The sequence below is a fragment of the Zootoca vivipara genome, chromosome 3, assembly GCF_965207765.1.
Source record: "Zootoca vivipara chromosome 3, rZooViv2.hap1.1, whole genome shotgun sequence".
In the NCBI taxonomy this organism is placed as follows: domain Eukaryota; kingdom Metazoa; phylum Chordata; class Lepidosauria; order Squamata; family Lacertidae; genus Zootoca; species Zootoca vivipara.
This window is the reverse complement of record NC_142586.1, coordinates 71,975,146-71,997,113: the sequence shown is the minus strand read 5'-3', so window position 1 is coordinate 71,997,113 and position 21,968 is coordinate 71,975,146. Positions and strand designations below refer to the sequence as shown.

Genomic DNA, 21,968 nt, shown 5'->3' with positions numbered 1-21,968 from the left:
TGAAAAGAGAAGACCCTTTCCAAAATATCTCTGTTGGTGCTGTGCCCTTACATCATCCAACAGAGATGATCAGGCCAGTTAGTACCAGCTAGAACTTGAATATGGTCCTTTGTTTGAAGACTTGTCCAGGCCAAGTCTGGTTTAACGATTAAAAAAATAAACAAATCTGAGCACAGAGAAGGGACCTTGAAGTTGCACAGCAGGGTCACCTGGTACACAAGACGCCTGGTCATAGTCTTCCTCCTATGATGAGATGTGCCGCATTTCTATTTTAATTAGAAGAACTATTTCTAAACTTGCATCTCTGCATTAGCTTCTGCAATGTTTTTTTGCAAATCTCAGTCTTCCTCTCCCTACCCCTTTTGCAACCCTTGCATAAGGAGCCACCCCATTTACACGCTCTGGAACCCTGATCATGCAAGCATTGTGGGCAGAGGGCCATATACATAAGGCTTCTCCTGCAGACAGCCATGCCTAATAGCTCAGTTGGTTAAAGCGTGGTGCTGAAAACACCAAGGTTGCAGGTTTGACCCCGTATAGGACAGCTGCATATTCCTGCCTTGAACTAGACAACCCTCAGAGCCCCTTCCAAATCCACAATTCTATGATACTGTGGCCACTGAGGCAGGGTAGAGAAACTGTCAGAATTGCAACCCTGCAGCCCTTTTCTACCTATGATGCCATTTATTTATTTATTTATTTTAATGCATGAAGCAGCCTAGTTACTTTTGTGGGCGGAGAATCTTTCCTTATGCAGATAACCAGGATGTTTTCCTCCTTTTTCTTGCACATGTCTCAGCTTTTGAATAAGCTTTCGTTATCTTTCTCAGACTGATAGCATAAAGACCAAGAGCACCACAACAATTTCCTACTCAGAACATCCCACACTTCATCGCAAGACTCTTCCTAAATGAAGAACACAGCCTTTTCACCTCTTCTGACACCATCCTTTTCTCTCTTCCCATAAGTGTTCCTCTCGTTTTTGCTGTACTGAACATCCACAGTAAATAAAAAATTTCAATCAGCTTCTTGGCTATTTCATCTAACTTCACATAGGTGTTAAAATATTTAATTCCTTTCCATTTTTACTACCTCTCTTTACATTTATTTGCAATCTGTACAACTCAAGAGCCGTTGAGGAAACCCAGCCAGATGTGTGAGTAGTTATTATTATTATTATTATTATTATTATTATTATTATTATTATTATTATTTGGGGAGTTAGCCCTTAACTTCTGCAAAACGTTGATTTTACCTTATGGCTGCAAAGGAATATGTTGCAAATTAATGTTCTGCACAAAGCTAACCTGTTTCTTGCCATCTTTGAGAAAAATAATAACTAACCTTGTTAGCTTTAGGACATAAAATAATGCACACACGGTATCTTAGAGAGCGTAAGAAGAATCCTAGTGGATCAGCTCCAAGAAGTCCAGAATTCTTTTATGACGCCTGCCACCCAGATTCTGCTGGGAAGCCCATAGTGCCACAGGCAGGACATGAGCAGAACAGCACCTCCAACTCATGGTCCCCAGCAAGTGAAATTCCAAGGCAGGCTGCCATCACAACTATTTATAGCCTTATGAACCTATCTAAATCTCTTTTTAAACTATCCAAGTTGCAGCCATGGCTACATTCCTAGTTGAGGTGCAGCGACCAGAACTGTGCGCAGTATTCCATATGTGGTCTCAACATACATTTGTATAAAGGCATTATTAAGGAACTCCGGGAAGGGGGGGGGGGAGAGAGAACATCAAACTGTAACACATAAGAATTTGTGAAAAGGATAGACACTTATTTCCTACCAGCAGGGTGAAATAATAATATAAATAACAGTGCTATTTAGATACTCCCTTTTGCATCATTCCCCCCCCCCCAAGAAGTATAAGGTCTGAAAATGAGTATATACACCTCTCTCACACTCACTGTCTTGTGAAGTGGATCTTCTGCCGTTTCCTGCGCTCAGGATCTGACTCCAAGTGACAATTTGTGCTCCTATTTTACCCCCCTGATTGCCTAACCTAAGTTACACATTAGCTGCCCCCTCTGCTCTCTGACTCCAATGCACAGTGTCCTGGGGTATGTGTTTTTCCATGTATTTGTAATCATTGCTCTTTCCTTCCCCCCTCCCCCCCCCCGTGAGAAGAGCAAACATTGGCTGAGGAGGCCGCTTCATCAGTTCTGAGTTTGCTGTCTCCTCACAGTAGGTTTCCTCATCTATTTTCTGTCCCCTAAAAGAGAAGCAACTCAGATGAGGACCTCATCCTGCAGAGGAAACAATGGGACATACGTAGCAGGAAGATATGTAAACAGTCTCCCGCAAACCTTTTGTATATTCGAAACAGGGACAATGCTCTTCAGGGAAAACCTCGGGCCTTACAGTAGAACTCAATATCATGCGAAGACCATCATTCCATCGCCGCAAGCACTTATGCTTTGAATATGGAATTATTTCCCCACTCTTCCCACCACATGACGCTCGGGGGTTTCTCTCAATCCCCCAGAGCCCATTGGAGTGCAGTGCACAGGGAGAAGAGGAAGAAATGCCCTATTGCACTAATAGGATTCATTGCAAGTGCAACAATTTAGTTCAATCTGTCCCTTAGAAATTTGGATCTTCAGAGTAATTATATAAACTTTTGTTGGGGGGGGGGGACTTCATTTACTAAAAATTAAATGAAATGTTTAAAATTATATGATTTCCCCCCTCTACAGTTTTAAATGAATGGTGTTAGTGACTCATCATCATCATCATAGAAGCTTATTAAAAATAATACACTACACTCACACACACACACACACACACACACACACACACACAGTGCTTTTTTTCTTTAAAAAAATGTTTAGGGGTACTCTCATTTTCCTAAGCATATTGAAATACTGCCCCTCAGTGAGGCCAAACATATATTCACAAAATGTTTAGGGGTATGTGTGTGGGCCCTATGCCAGGCCATTTCCACGTCCCCAGTCCCTCCTCTGCCCCAACTGGGCTAACAGGACGACTGGAGCACCTTCCGCCCCAATAAACAATGGATACTGCGGCAGAGGTTTTCAATCCTCTTTATTACTTCAAGCTAATTCATATTTACAGAATATATACACAGGCTGTGCGAAAGTCACAAACAGCTCCCACTGCAAACACACAGCACAACAGAGAGCCAGAGCTACTCACAACAGCTACAGAGCAATATAGCAATACCACACCCCACTAAATTAGCAGAGTCAGGAAGGCAATTGAGTGAAGGAACAGTTCCCGCCCACTTCTCTCTCTGGAGACTATCATCTGATTCTCACATTGGGAGGGGTGAAAATGCTAACAATGTGTACCCCTGCGTATCCCCAGAAAAAAGCAGTGTGTGTGTGTGTGTGTGTGTGTGTGTGTGTGTGTGTGTACGCGCTTGCTTGCCTGCATGTGTGCATGCATGCATACATGCGCATGCACACACACAAACAAGCATTTGCAAAACAGAACATTTACTACAGTCACAAAATGATACACTCTACATAGCTGCCAAGTTTTCCCTTTTCTCGCGAGGAAGCCTATTCAGCATAATGGAATTTCCCTTTAAAAAAGGGATAACTTGGCAGCTATGCACTCTACTGTAGGAATCCACATGGTACAATTACTATTTTCAAGATCTGGCTGGTATGCTTGCAACAGGACCTGGAGACTGATCTACCAGCTCCATCTGGTATGCAGGCTGAGACCCTACCTGCCCACAGACTGTCTCGCCAGAGTGGTGCATGCTCTAGTTATCTCCCGCTTGGACTACTGCAATGTGCTCTACGTGGGGCTACCTTTGAAGGTGACCTGGAAACTGCAATTAATCCAGAATGCGGCAGCTAGACTAGTGACTGGGAGCGGCCGCCGGGACCACATAACACCAGTCCTGAGATATCTACACTGGCTCCCAGTACGTTTCCGAGCAGAATTCAAAGTGTTGGTACTGACCTTTAAAGCCCTAAACGGCCTCGGTCCTGTATACCTGAAGGAGCATCTCCACCCCCATCATTCAGCCCGGACACTGAGATCCAGCACCGAGGGCCTTCTGCCGGTTCCCTCACTGCGAGAAGCAAAGCTACAGGCAACCAGGCAGAGGGCCTTCTCGGTAGTGGCACCTGCCCTGTGGAATGCCCTCCCAGCAGATGTCAAGGCAATAAGCAACTATTTTACTTTTAGAAGACAACTGAAGGCGGCCCTGTTTAGGGAAGTTTTTAATGTTTGATGCTGTACTGTTTTTAATATTCGGTTGGAAGCTACCCAGAGTGGCTGGGGAAACCCAGCCAGATGGGCGGGGTATAAATAATAAATTATTATTATTATTATTATTATTATTCTCATGATCACCTGTGAAACAACAGATTTTATAAACTCATGATCTTTGGCTTAAGCTCTTTTAGTTTTGTCCATTCATGTTTTATGCTTCTTCTTGCTGTTATGTTGAATGTAAATTATATATATATATATATATATATATAATTTAAATGGCACCTGCGTGGGGGCAGGGGAGTGCTGTAATTAATCAGCCATGATGTCATGGGCACAGTGCGGCAGGCGACACAACACTAGCACAAGCCCATTTTGCAATCCACACTGCACATATGACCACAATGGATGCCTTCACTTGGAAACAAACATTGCATTTCCCGAAACACGGATGTTCTGAGCACTGGAACAAATGTGGTTTCTTCACATCAGAAGTGCAGCCTTGGACAAAGAAGTTTGGATTTCATGCAACTAGCAATTGGTCAGTGGGAAAGAAGAAATACCTCTTCTGGTGTTGCACTTACAAAAAGTGCCAACCAAGGATACATCGAAAGGGCAACTGGGTTGTATGGCAAATGGTTTTTCTGTTGCTCCAAGGGACTTGATTAAAATAAAATAGTGGAGGGGCTCTGCTTTCAGCTTGCATAAAGGAACTTAAAGAACACAAAGCAACAGAGTGGAGAAGGGGAGATTCCCTCCCAAAAACTGTAACAACAATCAAAGTCAACTTAGTCTGTTGCAGAAAATAAATAGCAGAGAGGCTTGTGGTATCTATGCAAAGGCCCATCTGTCAATTTTTGTTTCTCCCTTTTCCAGTCTTCAGCTCTGTTCTCCACATTTCTACACCAATCTGCCTTTTTAAAAGTCCTCCTGAAAATTATTCAGCATTTTAGTGCAAATTTCTCCTAATAAGCACATCTTGCACAATTGTGTCTAATATGCACATTTTCCCATAGCAATTTCCCTTAGTAAAATGCATTTTTGTGCACGCTTTATTGTAATATATGCATTTTTGTATGCAATCCTTGTCTGGAGAACTGCATTGTAAAATTCAGAAAAGTGTGAATCTTGAATAATAATAATAATAATTATTATTATTATTATTATTATTTATACCCCGTCCATCTGGCTGTGTTTCCCCAGCCACTCTGGGCGGCTTCCAACTGAATATTAAAAACACAATACAGCATCAAACATTAAAAGCTTCCCGTAACAAGGCTGTCTTCAGATGTCTTTTAAAAGTAAGATAGTTGCTTATTGCCTTGACATCTGCTGGGCGGGTGCCACTACCGAGAACGCCCTCTGCCTGGTTCCCTGTAACCTCACTTCTCGCAGTGAGGGAACCGCCAGAAGGCCCTCGGAGCTGGACTTTAGTGTCCAGGCTGAACGACAGGGGTGGAGACGCTCCTTCACAGGATGGCTGTGTTTTGGTTTGTATACCGTATTGTTTTGGAAAGAGCAGACTAGGTTGGTTCACCTTTAAATGTAAACTGAATTGAATTTCTCCCCCATCTCTACTGATATCTCAAAAGCTAACAGATTTATTATAGCATAAGGTTATGGAGAGCAGAGTATCTGAAATGCTGGAGCAGGTAGTCCTTTGATCAGATCCAGCAGGGCTCTTTGAGTGTTCTAAATACACATAACTTTGAGTGTACAGAGGTGGCACAATGAGCCAGTGCGTCTGACTGTTAACCAGAAGGTTGGTGGTTTGAGCCTACCCTGCAGGGCAGGATTCCTGCATTGCAGGGGGTTGGACTAGATGGCCCTTGGAGTCCCTTCCATCTCTATGATTCAGAAAAGATCAGTAAATGCTTACATTTTATCTGCAGAACTCACGTAGTGGTCTAAAGCAAGAGTAGCCAGAGTTTCAAAGTTCCTAAAGTTTGAGGGCCATGCAGAAGGCACATACAACCTTTATACATTATTTGTTCAATTTGCTGTTTCAGCTCCAGAAAATGGCAAAAGCAGTATGGGTTAATTTCTTTTTCTTTAACAAAACCTTAATTCTAATCAAGGAGGCCATTCAGATGAAAAGCTTTTTTGATTTGTTTCATAGCGGTGATTCAAGTGGCTTGCAGGAGTTTGCGCCTTTTAACAGCGAATGAAAAATATTTCTCTTAGTAGGCTTAATGGCTTTTCTTCTTTACAGCTGATATCATGCTTTTGCTGGACACTTCCAGGGACAGAAGACAGGATTAGATTCAGAACTAGATACCACAGCAAGCTGCAGGATCACATTAGAGAATGTGCACTGCGAGGTGGTGAGATATGGCAACTCATTACCTGCACAAACTTATCATACAAGATCCTGTTTGAACACTGTAACCGGGGCAATGTCTTGCCTTGGAAACGTCAAATCGCTCACCCTTCCTAGTCTAATGACCTCTGACTAGAGAAAAGTGTTCTCCAACTTCAGATCTGCAATTCCAGATGGCACATTATCCCCAGTGAAGAAACAAGAGCAAAAATGTGGCACACTGCCCACACAAAGAATAAAATGTAAATTTTCTGCAGATGTAAAGTTATTCTTAATAACAGTTCCCATGAAGAGTTAACTGTCACAACATCATACACAATCACAACACCTCACATACAAACACAATTGTAGATGAACCACGCCCAGACACCAAGTATACTCATGGAAGAAATAGGTTTTTTGCTCCGAGGGGGGAGCCACAATAGATTTTTATTCTTTAGACGAGTCTGCCCCCTTGTGAACATGAACTGCAAATACTGCAGGTGGTTTTCTCCATATTCTTCCTTGCATGGAATTGGCAAGTGTGGCTGATAACACTGGCATTCGAGAGCATGTTGCTTATAGTGCAAGTGTCTTTGAACATTTATACAATGTAACATCTTATTCCAGAAACTATGTGATATGCAGCATGTAGCATCTTGCTACTACAGTAATATGAATTTTTGTTTCAAGACTTTGAAACATAGATTCATACATTGAGAGGTACAGGTTGTGGGTTGCGAAATGGAACTGTTGTCTAGGGACATCACACTTGAGAAACTTGCTGACTAAGAGTCAGAAGAAAATGGCCAAAAAACGTAAGCAAGTATAAATGCTCGATGCACATCGACGATCAGATGGTTCAGTTGGTGGTGATAATGCCAAGGTTGCAGGTTTGATCCCCGTAAGGGAGAGCTGCATATTCCTATATTGCAGGAAATGTCATTGATTACAGAGTTAATATTCTCTGCTTCACAGTTTATTGTTGCACTTATAAAAAAGGGAAAACAGGGACGTAATTAGCCTACCATGGGATGGTGCCATTCTGTTTTCATTGTAATTATTTGTCTGTTTAAAACAGATTTTATATACATATATAGTTTTAATTCTATTGATGTTTAATTATTTTTAAATATTTTTCTATGTTTTTAGTGATTCTTGTTTTTATCTGTAAGCCGCCTTGAGTCCCATTGGGGGGGAAAGGCAGGATATAAATAAATATAATAATAAAAACTAGGGTTGACATATTTCAAAAACTAAAAACCAGAACACCCCAAAAGTAGTTGAGCTTTTTAAAGAAGATCCCATATGAATATGAACATGCACAATTTTTCAGTTTACTTACCACCTTCCAAACATCACTTCTACCTTTGAAATCAGCCCTATAAAAACTGACCTGTATGACTGCATATTATGAGCACAGAAGCCACATATGTAGAAGTCTATCTCACTACACATTCTGAAATTAATACAGTATAGCCAATTAGGTGCACAAACCATTAATTCTAACATCAAAGGGTTGCTATTCAAGCATACAAAGAAACATGCATAGCTGCCAAGTTATCCCTTTTTTTAAGGGATTTTCCCTTATGCTGAATAGGCTTCCTCGCGAGAAAAGGGAAAACTTGGCAGCTATGGAAACATGGATACAGTAGTAGTATCAGGAGAAGCTCTGAAGACTATTTGCCTTGCCATGGAACAACCTATTTAGTAGCTCTGAGCAGCACATTTCAAAAGAAGTGCCATTTTCTTGCCTCTGACTTCTTGGTCTGTGTGTCATAAAAAAGATACGAGGCGGGTGTGGTATTTTAACTTTTCACCTCAGGTATGAAAATACCAGCGCTGATTTGACTGTTATGTGAATAACATTACATGGGGTGTCATGACTTTAACACCATCACCTTTTCCATTCCACAGTTTTAAGCTGACACTAAATCTTTTTGTTATAGTATTTATGTAGCTATGCTTGTGGTGTCAATTATTCATTTGTTTTGGGGTTTGTCTTGTCTATAAGAAAGGCTTTCTTTTGTTTTCTTCATGTACAGAATTTTGCAAGAGCTGGAAAAACTAGTTGAGCTTTTGCCCAAGAGACAACAATATCTCTTTTTTCTTAAGTGGTCTTTAGGGCTGGGTTAGCAGACAATGCCTATTGAGAATTTGCCTTCTCCTCCCTCCATCCACAAGTCTATTATTTATTCAAAAGCAATGTATGGCACCTTATATTTTTTAAAAAAATCTCTAAGGGGCGTTAACGTGCATTTTCCTGGATCAGAGATACACCTGGAAGGTATTAAGGACTAATGCTGACTCTTTCAAATCTACCTGCCCTTGCTTGTAGGAGGCCAAGATTTTTTGTAACCTAAAAGGTCTCTCCACCCCACCCCCCACACCTTTCACTACTTTTACCTCACGAGTAAGTTTCCAGCTTGGGGTCTAGTATTGCCAGACAGGTGGAAATTATAGAGCATGTACAAGAATACAGGGCTTCCATGTAAGGTACAAGACCATATGTACTCTTATAAAAAACAAGAATGAATGAAATTATCAAGCTGCCCATCTCTGCCCATCACTCAGGTGTGGGGAGTGCCTCTATTCCAGCTTTTCCTGTGTATAGTCTCAGGTAGGGAGTTGGTACCCAACTCTCTTCCCACCCACCCCCACCTTTTCACTGTGATTGGTAAGACCTAGCCAATCACAGTGAAGCCTTTTGCTGCTGTTGGTCAATCTACTTGTGCACATAGCATATGAGCATCAGTCATTGGCCTGCAGTGCACCTGCCTGCTGCATGATTGCACTGCACTGCTCACTGTCGCTAGAGGGGAGGATGTGATTTGAGTGGCAGTTAAGAATCAGCTCAACACCATACTTTTATTTTTGTATTGTCGTCAAGTGAACTGGACTACGTCCGTGTAGCTAACTGTATGTGTCTTAGGCTGTGGTATTGTCTTGGAGGTTTTGTTGGGACAGGGGGGCTGTTGCTGTTATTGATATTATTTTTTGTATCTTTATTTTAGATATTGGAAATTGTGGAAATTGTTCAATGTGTATGTGTACTTTTTGATGTTTTATTTATTGTTTATGAATGCTTTTGTTACATATGTAATTATGTATATATATATTTTACATATTGTAAGCCACCTTGTCTCGAAGCTACGAACATGAGTTTGACCAAACTGCGGGAGGCAGTGCAAGACAGGAGTGCCTGGCGTGCTATGGTCCATGGGGTCACAAAGAGTCGGACACGACTAAACGACTAAACAACAACAACAAAGCCACCTTAAGCATGGTTTGGAAAACTGGCATACAAATAAAATGATTTGTATATAATGAACTGAAGAAAATGTTAGGCATCACTTCTCTAAAAAAGACCTGAGGCTTTTTTGTTAAGTATTGTGGGAAAAGATGTACCAAATTCAGCAAAGGAAATTTTCCTCTAATTAACAGTGGCGGCTAGGTTATTGGTGGCTAAGGGCTGGAAAGAACAGGAGACCCCTTCAATAATTGAATGGCAGGGTAAAATGCAGGAATTAGCGGAAATGGCAAATTTAACAAATTCTTTAAAAGGCAAGTCAATAGAGAAATTTATGGAAAACTGGGGAAGATACAAACTATATGTGCAAACATACAGTAAAGGTTTGTTGCCTATGCAAGCATTTGAGTGACCTTGGAAAACTGACCAACTTTGATAAAAAATTTGTTCTAACCGAGACGCGCCAAGAGAAAATAATGTATTAGACGCTGGATACAGAGATTTTTATTGAGTTATGTACATTTGTGTTAAAACATAGGATATTTATCAGAAACCGACAGGAAGTCCAATGGGGGAGTAGGGAGGGGGAGGAAAGGGAGCGGGGGGTGAACCTTAGGATGCTTTACCTTAGGATGTTGGTTAGTGCTGTAATGGAATATTTTGTAAGTTTTGTTTTGTTTTGAAATTCTAATTCTAATAAAAAAAATTGAAAATATGATTGTGTGTCTGCATTGTGGGCAGCCTTTAACCCAGGAGTATTCAGTATTTTGGACTACACTTCCCATCAGCACCTGCCAGCATGGATGATGGTAATTGTAGTCCATAGCATCTAGAGAGCCCTATATTGGCTACCTCTAGTTTAATCTATAGCGGGACCCAGGTGGCGCTGTGGTTAAACCACTGAGCCTAGGGCTTGCTGATCAGAAGGTCGGCGGTTCGAATCCCTGTGACGGGGTGAGCTCCCGTTGCTTGGTCCCAGCTCCTGCCAACCTAGCAGTTCGAAAGCACGTCAAAATGCAAGTAGATAAATAGGAACCGCTACAGCGGGAAGGTAAACGGCGTTTCCATGTGCTGCTCTGGTTTGCCAGAAGCGGCTTTGTCATGCTGGCCACATGACCTGGAAGCTATACGCCGGCTCCCTCGGCCAATAATGCGAGATGAGCGCGCAACCCCAGAGTCGGTCACGACTGGACCTAATGGTCAGGGGTCCCTTTACCTTTAGTTTAATCTATAATGATCTGGTTCACTCTATCATAGGGAGCTGTGAAATTATAGGCAGCTAGATTTTCGTGCCAATTAACATTTCTCTGAGTCAGCGAAGGCAGTGCCTCCACACCCTCCCCTTATCACTCAAACATGGAGAAACTGCCCTGACTTTTCCTTCTGGGTGTAGCAGATTCATGATGCATGGCCAAACACAAGGGTTATCTCTGTGCCACCCATTGCGGTTTCTGAGTTAACATACCTGAGGGAAAGGATCCAGCAAACCGGAACACCTGAAGAAGCCAAACAAGTTCCCTTTTCTGTTTGCTCTCAGGGTGTTCCTTTCTTTTGTTGTTTCTGGTGAATGTGACTGTCAACCTGCCATTCAAACAGGTGCAAAAAAGGAGGGGCTGCTTGCACAGAAGAAGGTTTTCTCTTTCTTTCTCCCACTTCCCTAAAGGTCTGGATCTTCTTGCTTGCCACAAGGTGCAATTGGATCCTATAATCACTCCTTGTTGTTGTTTTGCAAGGCTGGCATTTTTCAGAAGCTGAAAACCTCTCAACTCTTCAGCCCCTCCACCTCAGTTGTACCTGCTACAGGTGGAGTAAGAACAATGCCTTACACTTTCCGGAACTCGAGTCCACGGGCTCCCCCCGCCCCCCAAAGTGCTTCTGCCACTCACTCCACCGGCCAGAACTACAAGGAGCTGAAGCTTGAATGCCAGCAGAGGGGGACACTCTTTGAGGATTGTGACTTCCCAGCCAACGACGCTTCCCTTTTCTACAGTGAGAAGCCTCCTGTCCCCTTTGTGTGGAAGAGGCCTGGGGTGAGTGTGATTTCTCTTTCCATCAGTCCCTCTCCCATCGGGTAGAATCTTGTGCAAAATGAGACATCTAAACTTCTATTTACAAAAGACAAGTTTCTCTCCCCCAAGGTTCTGAATAATAGATATAATGGCCCAACATTGTAAGAAATCAATATCTTAGTGTGGCAGCAGCTAAGCTTGGAACTCCCTGACATCAGGCACCTTTTGGGGAATTGCTAGAAACATTTTTATTCAGGCAATCCTATACAGTCATGTAGCATGCTGACATGTCTTTTAATCTGGTTTCTGGCTTATTGTTGATTTTAATTATTTTTAAATGTTTTAAATAGCTGCTTTTTACTGTTCTGTTTTTTACTGATAATTTCTTGTTTTATGCTCTGGTGGGTTTTTTTACAGCCAAGTGGTATATAGATTTTGGGAAATAAATAAATGAAATAAACATGTTTGGGCACAGTAATGGACTGGGCCAAATTGAGACTCAATTCAGAAAAGATGGAGGTCCTGGTGTGATTGACGGTTCATGCATCTGGATGAATGAAGTTGAAGTACATTGAAGATGAGGTTACACTCCCCCTAAGCTCAGGTTTTCAGTATGGGAGTGCTTATTGATCCAGCACTATCTCAAATCATATTTTTTCCCTGTTTTAACTGACATGTCAGCTGCAACCTGGATGGAGGTATTTTGGCCGCTATTACCAAAGCACTGAATAACTTATCATGTAGCCCAGAGGACTGCCTTTAAAAATGACCCCCAAATTCCAGTTGGTCTGGAAAACGGCCACAAAACTATCAAGTGAGACTAGTGGATTTGACCTGAGCTTTGGCAACTGATTCAGTTACCAGACTATTTCTCAGTGCTGGTTTTGCCCCTTTAAAGCCCTAAAATCTCAGACCTTCATACTAGCCCACCTTTGCAGTGTTCAAATCCCCAGTCAGCCTGCCCTGGAGCTCACTGGGTAATCTTGAAGCAACCACCACCTCTCAGCCTTGTTGTTTAGTCGTTTAGTTGTGTCCGACTCTTCGTGACTCTCAGCCTAACCTACTTCAAAGAGTTGTAGAGAGGATAAAACAGGAGATGATAATGGTGTGTCATATCTTGGGCTCCTTGAAGGGAAGTGGAATTTAAAAAATGTAATAAATGGATAAAAACAGACAGAGATAACCATGCAAGTTAAGCCAGAGTATATTTGAAAACATGTTTATGTTTTCTCCTTCTCAGAATGTATGACTTATTCTGAGCATGGTGTATAACACGGAAATGCCTGTGCCTATACTGTACCTTCTGACAGCAAACATGTATTTCAAATCAAAACAAATATATTTCACATTCCACACCTCCCATGGGGAAATCTAAGCTCCGTTCAGTGGATAAATAACTTGTAACCTACATCCTGTTATTCTTCCTTCCCATAGAAAGAAAAAGTCAACAAACTTTGATTTGCTGCTTAACGGGGATAAACAAACATCACAAATGCATGATGTGGGGTGCTGTTTTAGCAGAGTCCGCCTTGTAGAATTTCATTTCATAACTTGATTCTAGAAAGTATAACAGATAGAAACTCTCTTTTCCTCCTTTAGAATAAAGAATAAGCTTTTAAGAATGCACTTTGTGGAGATCTTCGATCGCACAGTTGGAATATTTCTCTCCTTTAAGATTTAGGGCCAATGTACATTACTGTTTTTATTTTATTGTATTACGGCAAGGGGAAAATGGATTATACCCCAAGGGTGCAGAAAATTAGACACAAAGGTAAACATTCTGTAGGCTAAGATTTATGGTGACATTTCTATTGCTTGACTGTCAGGTTGCAACCCTTCAGAAAAGGCAGGTGTGGCTTCTCTGGCTTCTTGCTTCCTCGCCCTGTTCCCTTTGCCTCCGCCATGAGATCATGTGGTAATAAACCTTCCAAAGTGGGAGGAAGGTAGGCTACAGGACTGAGGAGAAAAATAGCAGGAAAAGCCTTAACCCACCTCATTTCTTGCTGCATCAGGGAAATTAAAAGTGCACTACAAATCTCCAGGTAATAAACTGGTGAGTGTAATTGCCCCGTATTTCTGCCACAGGAGATGGGACCTTTGTAGCAGTAAGTTACCTCAGCAGCAGGTTACCTCAGAAATCTCCTATTCCCACATGAGCCTTAGTGAGTAGCAGGCCCAAAACAACAAACTCAAAACTAAACAGAGGAACAATCATCACTCTCTCCCCATCCCATCTGTGTCCTCATCTAATCCACAGCTGATCTCCTTTAGGTAGGATGGCCCATGTGCTCCTCACCAGAGCAAAGGTCCCCAAAAAGGCAGTTCAGCATAAAATTTGGATATGCTAATTTAGAAATGAATCCTATGGATCATCAGTGTGGGGAAGAGTGTGGCCAGATGTGGCTGCTTAGCGGTGATAACAGTTGTTGACCACCTTCAAGGCCTCTCCTGTTCTTCCTCAAACTCGGCCCTCCAGATGTTTTGAGCCTACAATTCCCATCATCCCTGACCACTGGTCGTGCTAGCTAGGGATCCTGAGAGTTGTAGGCCAAAAACATCTGGAGGGCTGAGTTTGAGGAAGCCTGCCTTAGGGTTTTTTTTAAATTTTTAAACCAGACTGCCAATGGGTGCCTCTTTGCCCCTCCTCATAACTAATGGAAGCACGATATATTATGTCTCAGTAAGCAGATAAATGCAAATGTGTTTATTTTGCATAATTGGATTGAAGAATTCAGCTTTTCCTGGTACAGATTCTGGATTTTTTGTGTGCACAATTTGTTTCCTGCCCCTCTTTTTGTGCATTATATTTTAGGTGGACCACTCCACGGGCTACATGCTGCTGCCTCAAACTCTAGATGCCAGGCTTCAGAAATGCCTATAGGCTTACCTCAGAAATACAGTGCTGCAGGTTCGGTTCCAGATCACTGCAATAAAGTGACTATTGCAATAAAGCAGGACACATATTTATTTATTTTTAAATGTTTCCCAGTGGATATCAAAGTTATGTTTATACTGTACTATATTGTAGTCCAGGCATGTCCAAAGTCCGTTTCGGGGGCCTATTGGTTGGCCCTTTGGTTGGCCCTCATGGCCTTCTTTGGAAAAAGTTTGGACACCACAGTTGTGGTCTATTAAGCCAGGCTCCCTCCATTTCTTGTGGCCAGAAGAGGAGCGGCAGCAGCAGCGGCAGAGGGCTTCCTTCCCCTGGAAGCGGCCAGTCTGCCTGCAGCTGCACCCTCATCCTCCTAAGGAGCATGTCTGCAAAGTGCAATGAAGCGAGTTGTGCCTGTAGAGCAGGTCTAGAGGAATCCCTTCCTTATCCCAATCTTCCTGCACTGCAGTATTCTCTAAGAGCAAGCCTGTGCCTTTGTGCTGCATGGTTCAATTGCAAGCTCTGCACGACCCGGTGTGTTGAACAAGCAGGTGGTGCCGGTGATGACTGGGCTGGTTTGACTTGCCTTTTGTTCTCTTTCATCATGACACACCGGCCTAAGTAATGTTCTCCCCCAGTTGGGCATTGAGCAGCAGGAATGCAGCCAGCCAGGTCACCTGCTCTCTGACATTTCCTTTGAAGCAGGGAAATGCTCTGGGGGAGAAAAAATGCCAGCCTCTGGCTTGATTCAATTTTTAAACTGCCAGTAGCCTGTGTAAAGCTTGCAGCCTCCGTTAATTGCCTTGGCTGCCACCTTTATCCATCTAGCCCACTGTGTAGACATGGTCGACCTTTGTCTCCCCTGCTGGGGAGGAAGGTTCTGCTCCACAAGCACGTTCCTGCATTGGCTCCCTTCCCATGAACTGTTGTATAAAAGTCTTTAATCACTTGCTATGCCTATGCACAAGTGCTAATATGCCCTGTGGTATTCCTAGTGAAGTCTCATAATTCAGGAAATCAACAGCAGTAATTTTCCATTTTCTTTTGGGTCAGACACCAGCAGCACAGGATCTTCATATATTGACAATGATGCCATAATATCATTATGGGACCATAAATCTTCCAGTGCACAATTTAATAAAGGACAGGACTTGGCAGATCTTAATGTCTGCTGTTTGCCCAAGACTCTGGGTCTGTCATTGGGCAGAATAGACACACAGTTGCAGCAATGCACAGCAGAATATATTCCGTTCAGAGCACTTATCTTTTTTTCCCAATATTCTTCAAGGAAATCGTTAAAGACCCACAGTTTATTCTTGGAGGCGCCACAAGAACGGACATTTGTCAAGGGGAACTTGGTGAGTGTTCTTTCCCTCTGAAATTGTAGCTTCCTTGTGCATGGAAACGAGTGTTGATGTGCATATGGTCACGCAGCTAAAGTTCATTGGCTCTACTTTCTCATTTGTGTGGGTCCTTTGCTTCACTTGTGTGCAGTCACATCCAATGATTACTGGTAAATATAGAGAGCAGATTTCAGGCCTGCCCTTTTTCACCCAACATAGTGGAATCCATCATGCATTTGTATGTACAGCACAAAACCTCTACCATGCATCAAATATGATTCCTGGGTAGGACAGCTCACCTTACATACCTGTACTGTATTTGATTCCCTATACCCAGTGTTTTTCTTTTAGTAAAAAAGGTGCTGGTAGTACAGCATACCCTTGAGTACCTCTAGAAAAATACCACTGCCTATATACCATACAACCAATTTTAAAAGAAAATATCTAGATAAACTGAGGTGCTGTTCAAAATAATGCCACACTGATGTGCAACCATAAGAAAAAGCATTGGAAAATTTAATAGCTAAGCAATAAAGGTTTAATGGGAATAATTTAATGGGGAGCTTTGACCTCCACTTTGTAGTTGTGAATTCTAAAGAATTCCTGTTAATTGGAACCAGATGTCAAGAGGAATCAGTGCTTTGTTCTATTTGATTTCCAGGTGACTGTTGGCTATTGGCAGCTATAGCATCTCTTACTCTTAATGAAAACACATTAGCCAGAGTAGTGCCACTCGATCAGGATTTTGGACCAGGCTATGCTGGAATATTTCATTTTCAGGTAAGACAACTATTGCCATACATGTCCAAATGTCCAAGCCGCTCCCACTACCTTTGTGTGATGGCATCGAGCCCAGTTTGGGACAATCACTGCACCAGCTCCTGCTCTTTGCCCGCCTTCCACCTTCCACTCAGACTGTCATGTGCAGCAGTGCCCCCACCACTCTGTAGCCCCACTGGAGGAGAGTTTTAATTGCTCCATTAAGTCAAGACTTGCCATCTGACTGCTCCAAGAAAATCACCGTATTTTTTCGCTCCATAAGACGCACCTAGTTTTTAGAGCAGGAAAACAAGAAAAAAATATTCTGAACCACACCCTCCTCAAATACAAGCGCAAATTCTTACCTGAATAACAGCAGCTTGTATATACTGTATCCCAAGGGAATACATTTCTTTGCATACCTTCAACTGTACATAGATATACATGTCATTTTCAATGCTATACATGTCATGTTCAATGCTATATAAGTCACTTACATTTATAATAATATTGTACTACTTTGGCTATGTGTTTCATAAAATATTGAATTCTTGCATTGCGAAAAACAAAGATTATGGTGAAAAGTGAAAAACATGAATTGCAAAAAAACCTAGAGCTTACAGAACAAAACCGACTTCAGATATGAAATAAGCATTGAAAGAACATATAAGAACAGTTGAAAAATCTAATGCAACAGAAAAGGGAGGGATTCCTCCCCTTACATTTTAGGAGGAAAAAAGTGCATCTTATGGAGCGAAAAATACAGTAAGTGGGTTTCGTTGCTGGGGGGTTTTTTGCTACTGAAAGAAGTACAAATTACTGTGCTGCATATTATTTTACCTTATCAAATCATTCTGTTTACCTTTACCAAACAGTTTTGGCAACACAATGAGTGGCTGGATATTGTCGTTGATGACCGATTGCCCACTTTCAAAGACCGGTTGGTTTTTCTACACTCAGCTGATCACAATGAATTCTGGAGTGCATTGTTGGAAAAAGCTTATGCCAAGTAAGCCATGTGGGTTATGTGATCTAGGTACTGTTCATGGTTTCCTTGGCTTTCATCACCCGCACCTCATTGCTATCTGCACTCTTTTCTCACACTGTCATCTGTGTGGTCTGTGAAATTTGATTGTGAAAACAGATATCGAGGCCTGCTATTTTAGCTCTCTGTGTCATAATGTCTGCTACCACTGCTACGAATCTAAATAATATTAATAACTGAATCATGGTAATAATCTTAAAATGGGGAGTATGCAATAACCTCACCTCCAAATAACCCGGGGAATCATAGTTTACCTCCGATAACACTACAATTTTCAGCATCCTTAATTAAACTACAATTCCCAGGGTTCTTTGAAGAAATGTAATGTGCTTTAAATGTGTGGTATGTAACAGCTGTACTATAAGTAGCTGCAGTGGTGTGCCTTTTGATTTATACTCCAGCCATAGTTTATTCACCTAGTTCATAAATGGCCAACATTTCCAGATGTTGTTTCGGATTACAACTTCCATCCACTCCAGCCAGCACACCATGCTGTCCTAGCTCATGGGTTATTGCATCAAGGCACAATATGCTAGGAACCTCTGCTGCAGAAACCTTTCGAAATATATTGGGCATGTACAATAACTTGGAAATGCTTTGGAAGCAATCTTTGATTTCTGTAAGGCTTCTCTAAGAGACTTTCCTAGTACAGTAGATTATCCCAGTGCTTTTTATCTTAAAAAAATGTTTAGGGGTACTCTCATTTTGACTCAAGAAAATCACCATTTTATAGTTCAAATGGGGGAAAATAAATACAGCAAATGGACAAAAGTACAAAGATTCACAAAATGTTTAGGGGTATGCGTACCCCTGCGTATCCCCCAGAAAAAAAGCACTGGATTATCCCAACCAGCAATGCAGCAATTGAAGTGGTATATAGTATGAATTCCACCCCTATTATCCAAGAGACTTGGACAAGTTCTTGGTCAAATGTACCCTGTGTTCATCATCTGAGGCCCTTCTCAGATGGGAGAGGTCCAGAAGGTGGCAACATGAAAATGGGCCTTTTCTACGGTGGCTCCCGATTTGTGGAATTCTCTCCCCAGGGAGGCTTGCCTGGCACCTTCATTACATATCTTTAGGTACCAGACAAAACCTTTCCTCTATAACCAGGTCTTTGGCCTTTTAGCTTTAGGTTGCATTTTAGAAGTTGGTGGGATGTTTTTAATGTGTTTCTTTTCTCTCTTGGTTTTAATGTTTATATGGGGGGGGGTTGTTTGTCCTTTTCTTTGGTTGTAAATCACCTTGGGTTGCCCTGGACAAGATAAAGCAACTAACCAATTTAATAAATAATGTTAATGATGATGATGATAAGTTTTATATATGTATGTGTGTTTGTTTTTTCCCTGGTCTCTGTCAGGTTGAATGGAAGTTATGAAGCTTTAAAAGGTGGAAGCACAATTGAAGCAATGGAAGATTTCACAGGAGGAGTTGGAGAAATGTTTGAAGTTAAAAAAGCTCCAGAAAATTTCTATGACATCTTAAAAAAAGCTCTGAAAAGAGGTTCAATGGTGGGCTGTTCTATTGATGTAAGTAAAATGATAAAGCTGAGTTTCAGGCATTTTATCTGTGTAGATCTCTTTTGTGGCTCTGAACAATTTCTCCAAAGTACTGAGTTCCATGATGCATAATAAAGATGGAATATGCTGTTGATATATCATAGCATCTGCTGGATGCTGCTACAAGGCATAGAATAATAGAACTGTAGAGCTGGAAGGGACTCTGAGGGTCATCTAATCCAAGCCCCTGCAATGCAGGAATCTCAAATTAAGCACCCATGACAGATGGGCATCCAATCTCTACTTTAAAACCTCCAAGGAAGGAGAGTCCACCACATCTTGAGAGAGTCCGTTCTACTGCTGAACAGCTCTTACTGCCAGAAAGTTCTTCCTATTGTTTAGTTGGAACTTGGATCCTGTTTCGTGTAACATGGATCTATTGGTTCAGGTCCTAGCCTTCAGAGCAGCAGAAAACAAGCTTGCTCAAACTTCCATGTGACAGCCCTTAAGATATTTGAAGATGGCTATCATATATGTTGGGACATGGGTGGTGCTGTGGGTTAAACCACAGAGCCTAGGGCTTGCCGATCAGAAGGTCGGCAGTTCGAATCCCTGCGATGGGGTGAGATCCTGTTGCTCGGTCCCTGCTCCTGCCAACCTAGCAGTTCGAAAGCATGTCAAAGTGCAAGTAGATAAATAGGTACCGCTCTGGTGGGAAGGTAAACGGCATTTCCGTGTGCCGCTCTGGTTCGCCAGAAGCAGCTTAGTTATGCTGGCCACATGAACCGGAAGCTGTATGCTGGCTCCCTCAGCCAGTAAAGCGAAATGAGTGCAGCAACTCCAGAGTCGTCCGTGACTGGACCTAACGGTCAGGGTTCCCTTTACCTTTGTCATATACCGTGTTTCTCCAAAAATAAGACACCGTCTTATATTTATTTTTCCTTTTAAAAAAAACGCACGGTGGCTTATTTTCAGGGGATGTCTTTCTTTTTTTATTAAAATGGTACAGTTTAACCTACAAGGTTAAACTGCCTATCACTATGGCTTATTTTCTGGGTATGGCTTATTTTCGGGGTATGGCTTATTTTTGGAGATGTTAATTAGTTAGTTAATTAATTGCACTTAATAAAATCTAAATTTGAGAAAGAGCAGCAGTAACCAAAAATGTGCAAAGTGAACTTACCCATGTCTGCTCGGAAATCCTACAGATTTCAGTGAGACTTTCTCCCAAGTAAGCATCCACACAAGTGTAGCCTAAACCCCATACACCATTCATAGCTAACTCTTCTATGCTAGTCCATCTTCTTAACCCCGTCTATATTTGAAGCCTTTCACCAATACTCATCCGCAATGTGTTGCATTTGGATTCTGCTCTGAAGGAGCTCAGAAGTCTACTTTGACATCACATGAATCCCGTAAGGTAAGCTAAGTGAGAGCTAGCAACCTGGGCAAGATTGGTTCATAGCTGAACAGGGATTTAGATCTCCCACAGCCCAGCCCAACATGCTAGACCCTACACCACACCAGGGACCTCTTCTGGGGATCTACCAAAGCCCTCACGTGTTTGGGAAATGATTTGAGGTCTTACTTGCATTGTCGCTTTGTGGCAAGGATTAACCAGCTTTCTGAATATTTTATATGTTATTACTGTACGTTATATCGTAGGATTTTGTATTTCACGTTCCTTACCTGTAGCTGTTTCCAACTAAATCACTGCACACGCAGAATGACTTCTGCAAGCACAACAGAACATCTTCCCTTCTCCTCCTTCAAATCTGCTCTGGGGTTCCCCCCAAAAAAATTGGGGGCAGGGAGAGGGGGAAAGGGAGAGGTGGTTTCGTTCTGCTTGCTGAAGTTGTTCCACATACAAAATGTTTTCTTTGGATACAACCCCTCGCTTCACAGGTGGTCACTCACTCTTTCATATACGTGTGAATAAATACATGATGTTACCTCAATAAGACTAGTATTTTGAACCTATATTTCTATGCTTTAGACCAGCAGTGCAGCTGAGTCAGAAGCTCGTACACCCTACGGACTTATAAAAGGTCATGCCTATTCAGTAACTGGTATTGATGAGGTACGTGGCTTTTCTGTTGTGATTTTTCTTGCTGTGAAGAGGACGGAACCTATTTTTATTTAAAGGGGAGGAGAGGTTGGCTTTGGAAACCAAGACTGTTTATCCTGTGCTCAGAGATAGTTGTAATATGCAGTAATATGATTTTCAATTGCTGGGGTACTGTTTTAGTTGGCTTCACACAGCGTGGGCAATTCATGCCCATTATTGGGAATCTCTCCAAAAAAGAGGGACCCAACTTTATGTTCAGGTCTAAAGTACCACCAGGGGCTTAGTGATTTGCTTTGTGAAGAGAATGTCATCCAGATTAATTGAGTTGTTGTTGTTGTTTAGTCGTTTAGTCGTGTCCGACTCTTCGTGACCCCATGGACCATAGCACGCCAGGCACTCCTGTCTTGCACTGCCTCCCGCAGTTTGGTCAAACTCATGTTCGTAGCTTTGAGAACACTGTCCAACCATCTCATCCTCTGTCGTCCCCTTCTCCTTGTGCCCTCCATCTTTCCCAACATCAGGGTCTTTTCTAGGGAGTCTTCTCTTCTCATGAGGTGGCCAAAGCATTGGAGCCTCAGCTTCACGATCTGTCCTTCCAGTGAGCACTCAGGGCTGAT

The 21,968-nt window shown here is 42.1% G+C and overlaps 2 protein-coding genes across 5 annotated transcripts in view; one reads left to right on the top strand and one right to left on the bottom strand.

Annotated features, from left to right (window-relative positions):
• Positions 1-11,357, bottom strand: part of AGT (angiotensinogen) — a 20,838-nt gene extending 9,481 nt beyond the window's left edge. The window contains exon 1 of one of the 4 annotated variants that reach the window (XM_088666427.1): positions 11,222-11,357. The gene's annotated coding sequence lies outside the window, so the exon portion shown is untranslated. Of the gene's footprint in view, positions 1-1,908; positions 1,969-11,221 lie in introns of those variants that run through there. The other 3 variants (XM_060272845.2, XM_035108480.3, XM_035108479.3) reach the window with 3 other exon arrangements.
• The window catches only part of CAPN9 (calpain 9), a 25,868-nt gene continuing 15,212 nt past the window's right edge, over positions 11,313-21,968 (top strand). Inside the window, exons 1-6 of the mRNA XM_035108481.3 lie at positions 11,313-11,786; positions 15,926-15,995; positions 16,642-16,760; positions 17,615-17,748; positions 19,145-19,313; positions 21,280-21,363. Of these exons, the coding sequence (XP_034964372.2) occupies positions 11,574-11,786; positions 15,926-15,995; positions 16,642-16,760; positions 17,615-17,748; positions 19,145-19,313; positions 21,280-21,363 (789 nt within the window). The 5' untranslated portion in view covers positions 11,313-11,573. The remainder of the gene's footprint in view (positions 11,787-15,925; positions 15,996-16,641; positions 16,761-17,614; positions 17,749-19,144; positions 19,314-21,279; positions 21,364-21,968) is intronic.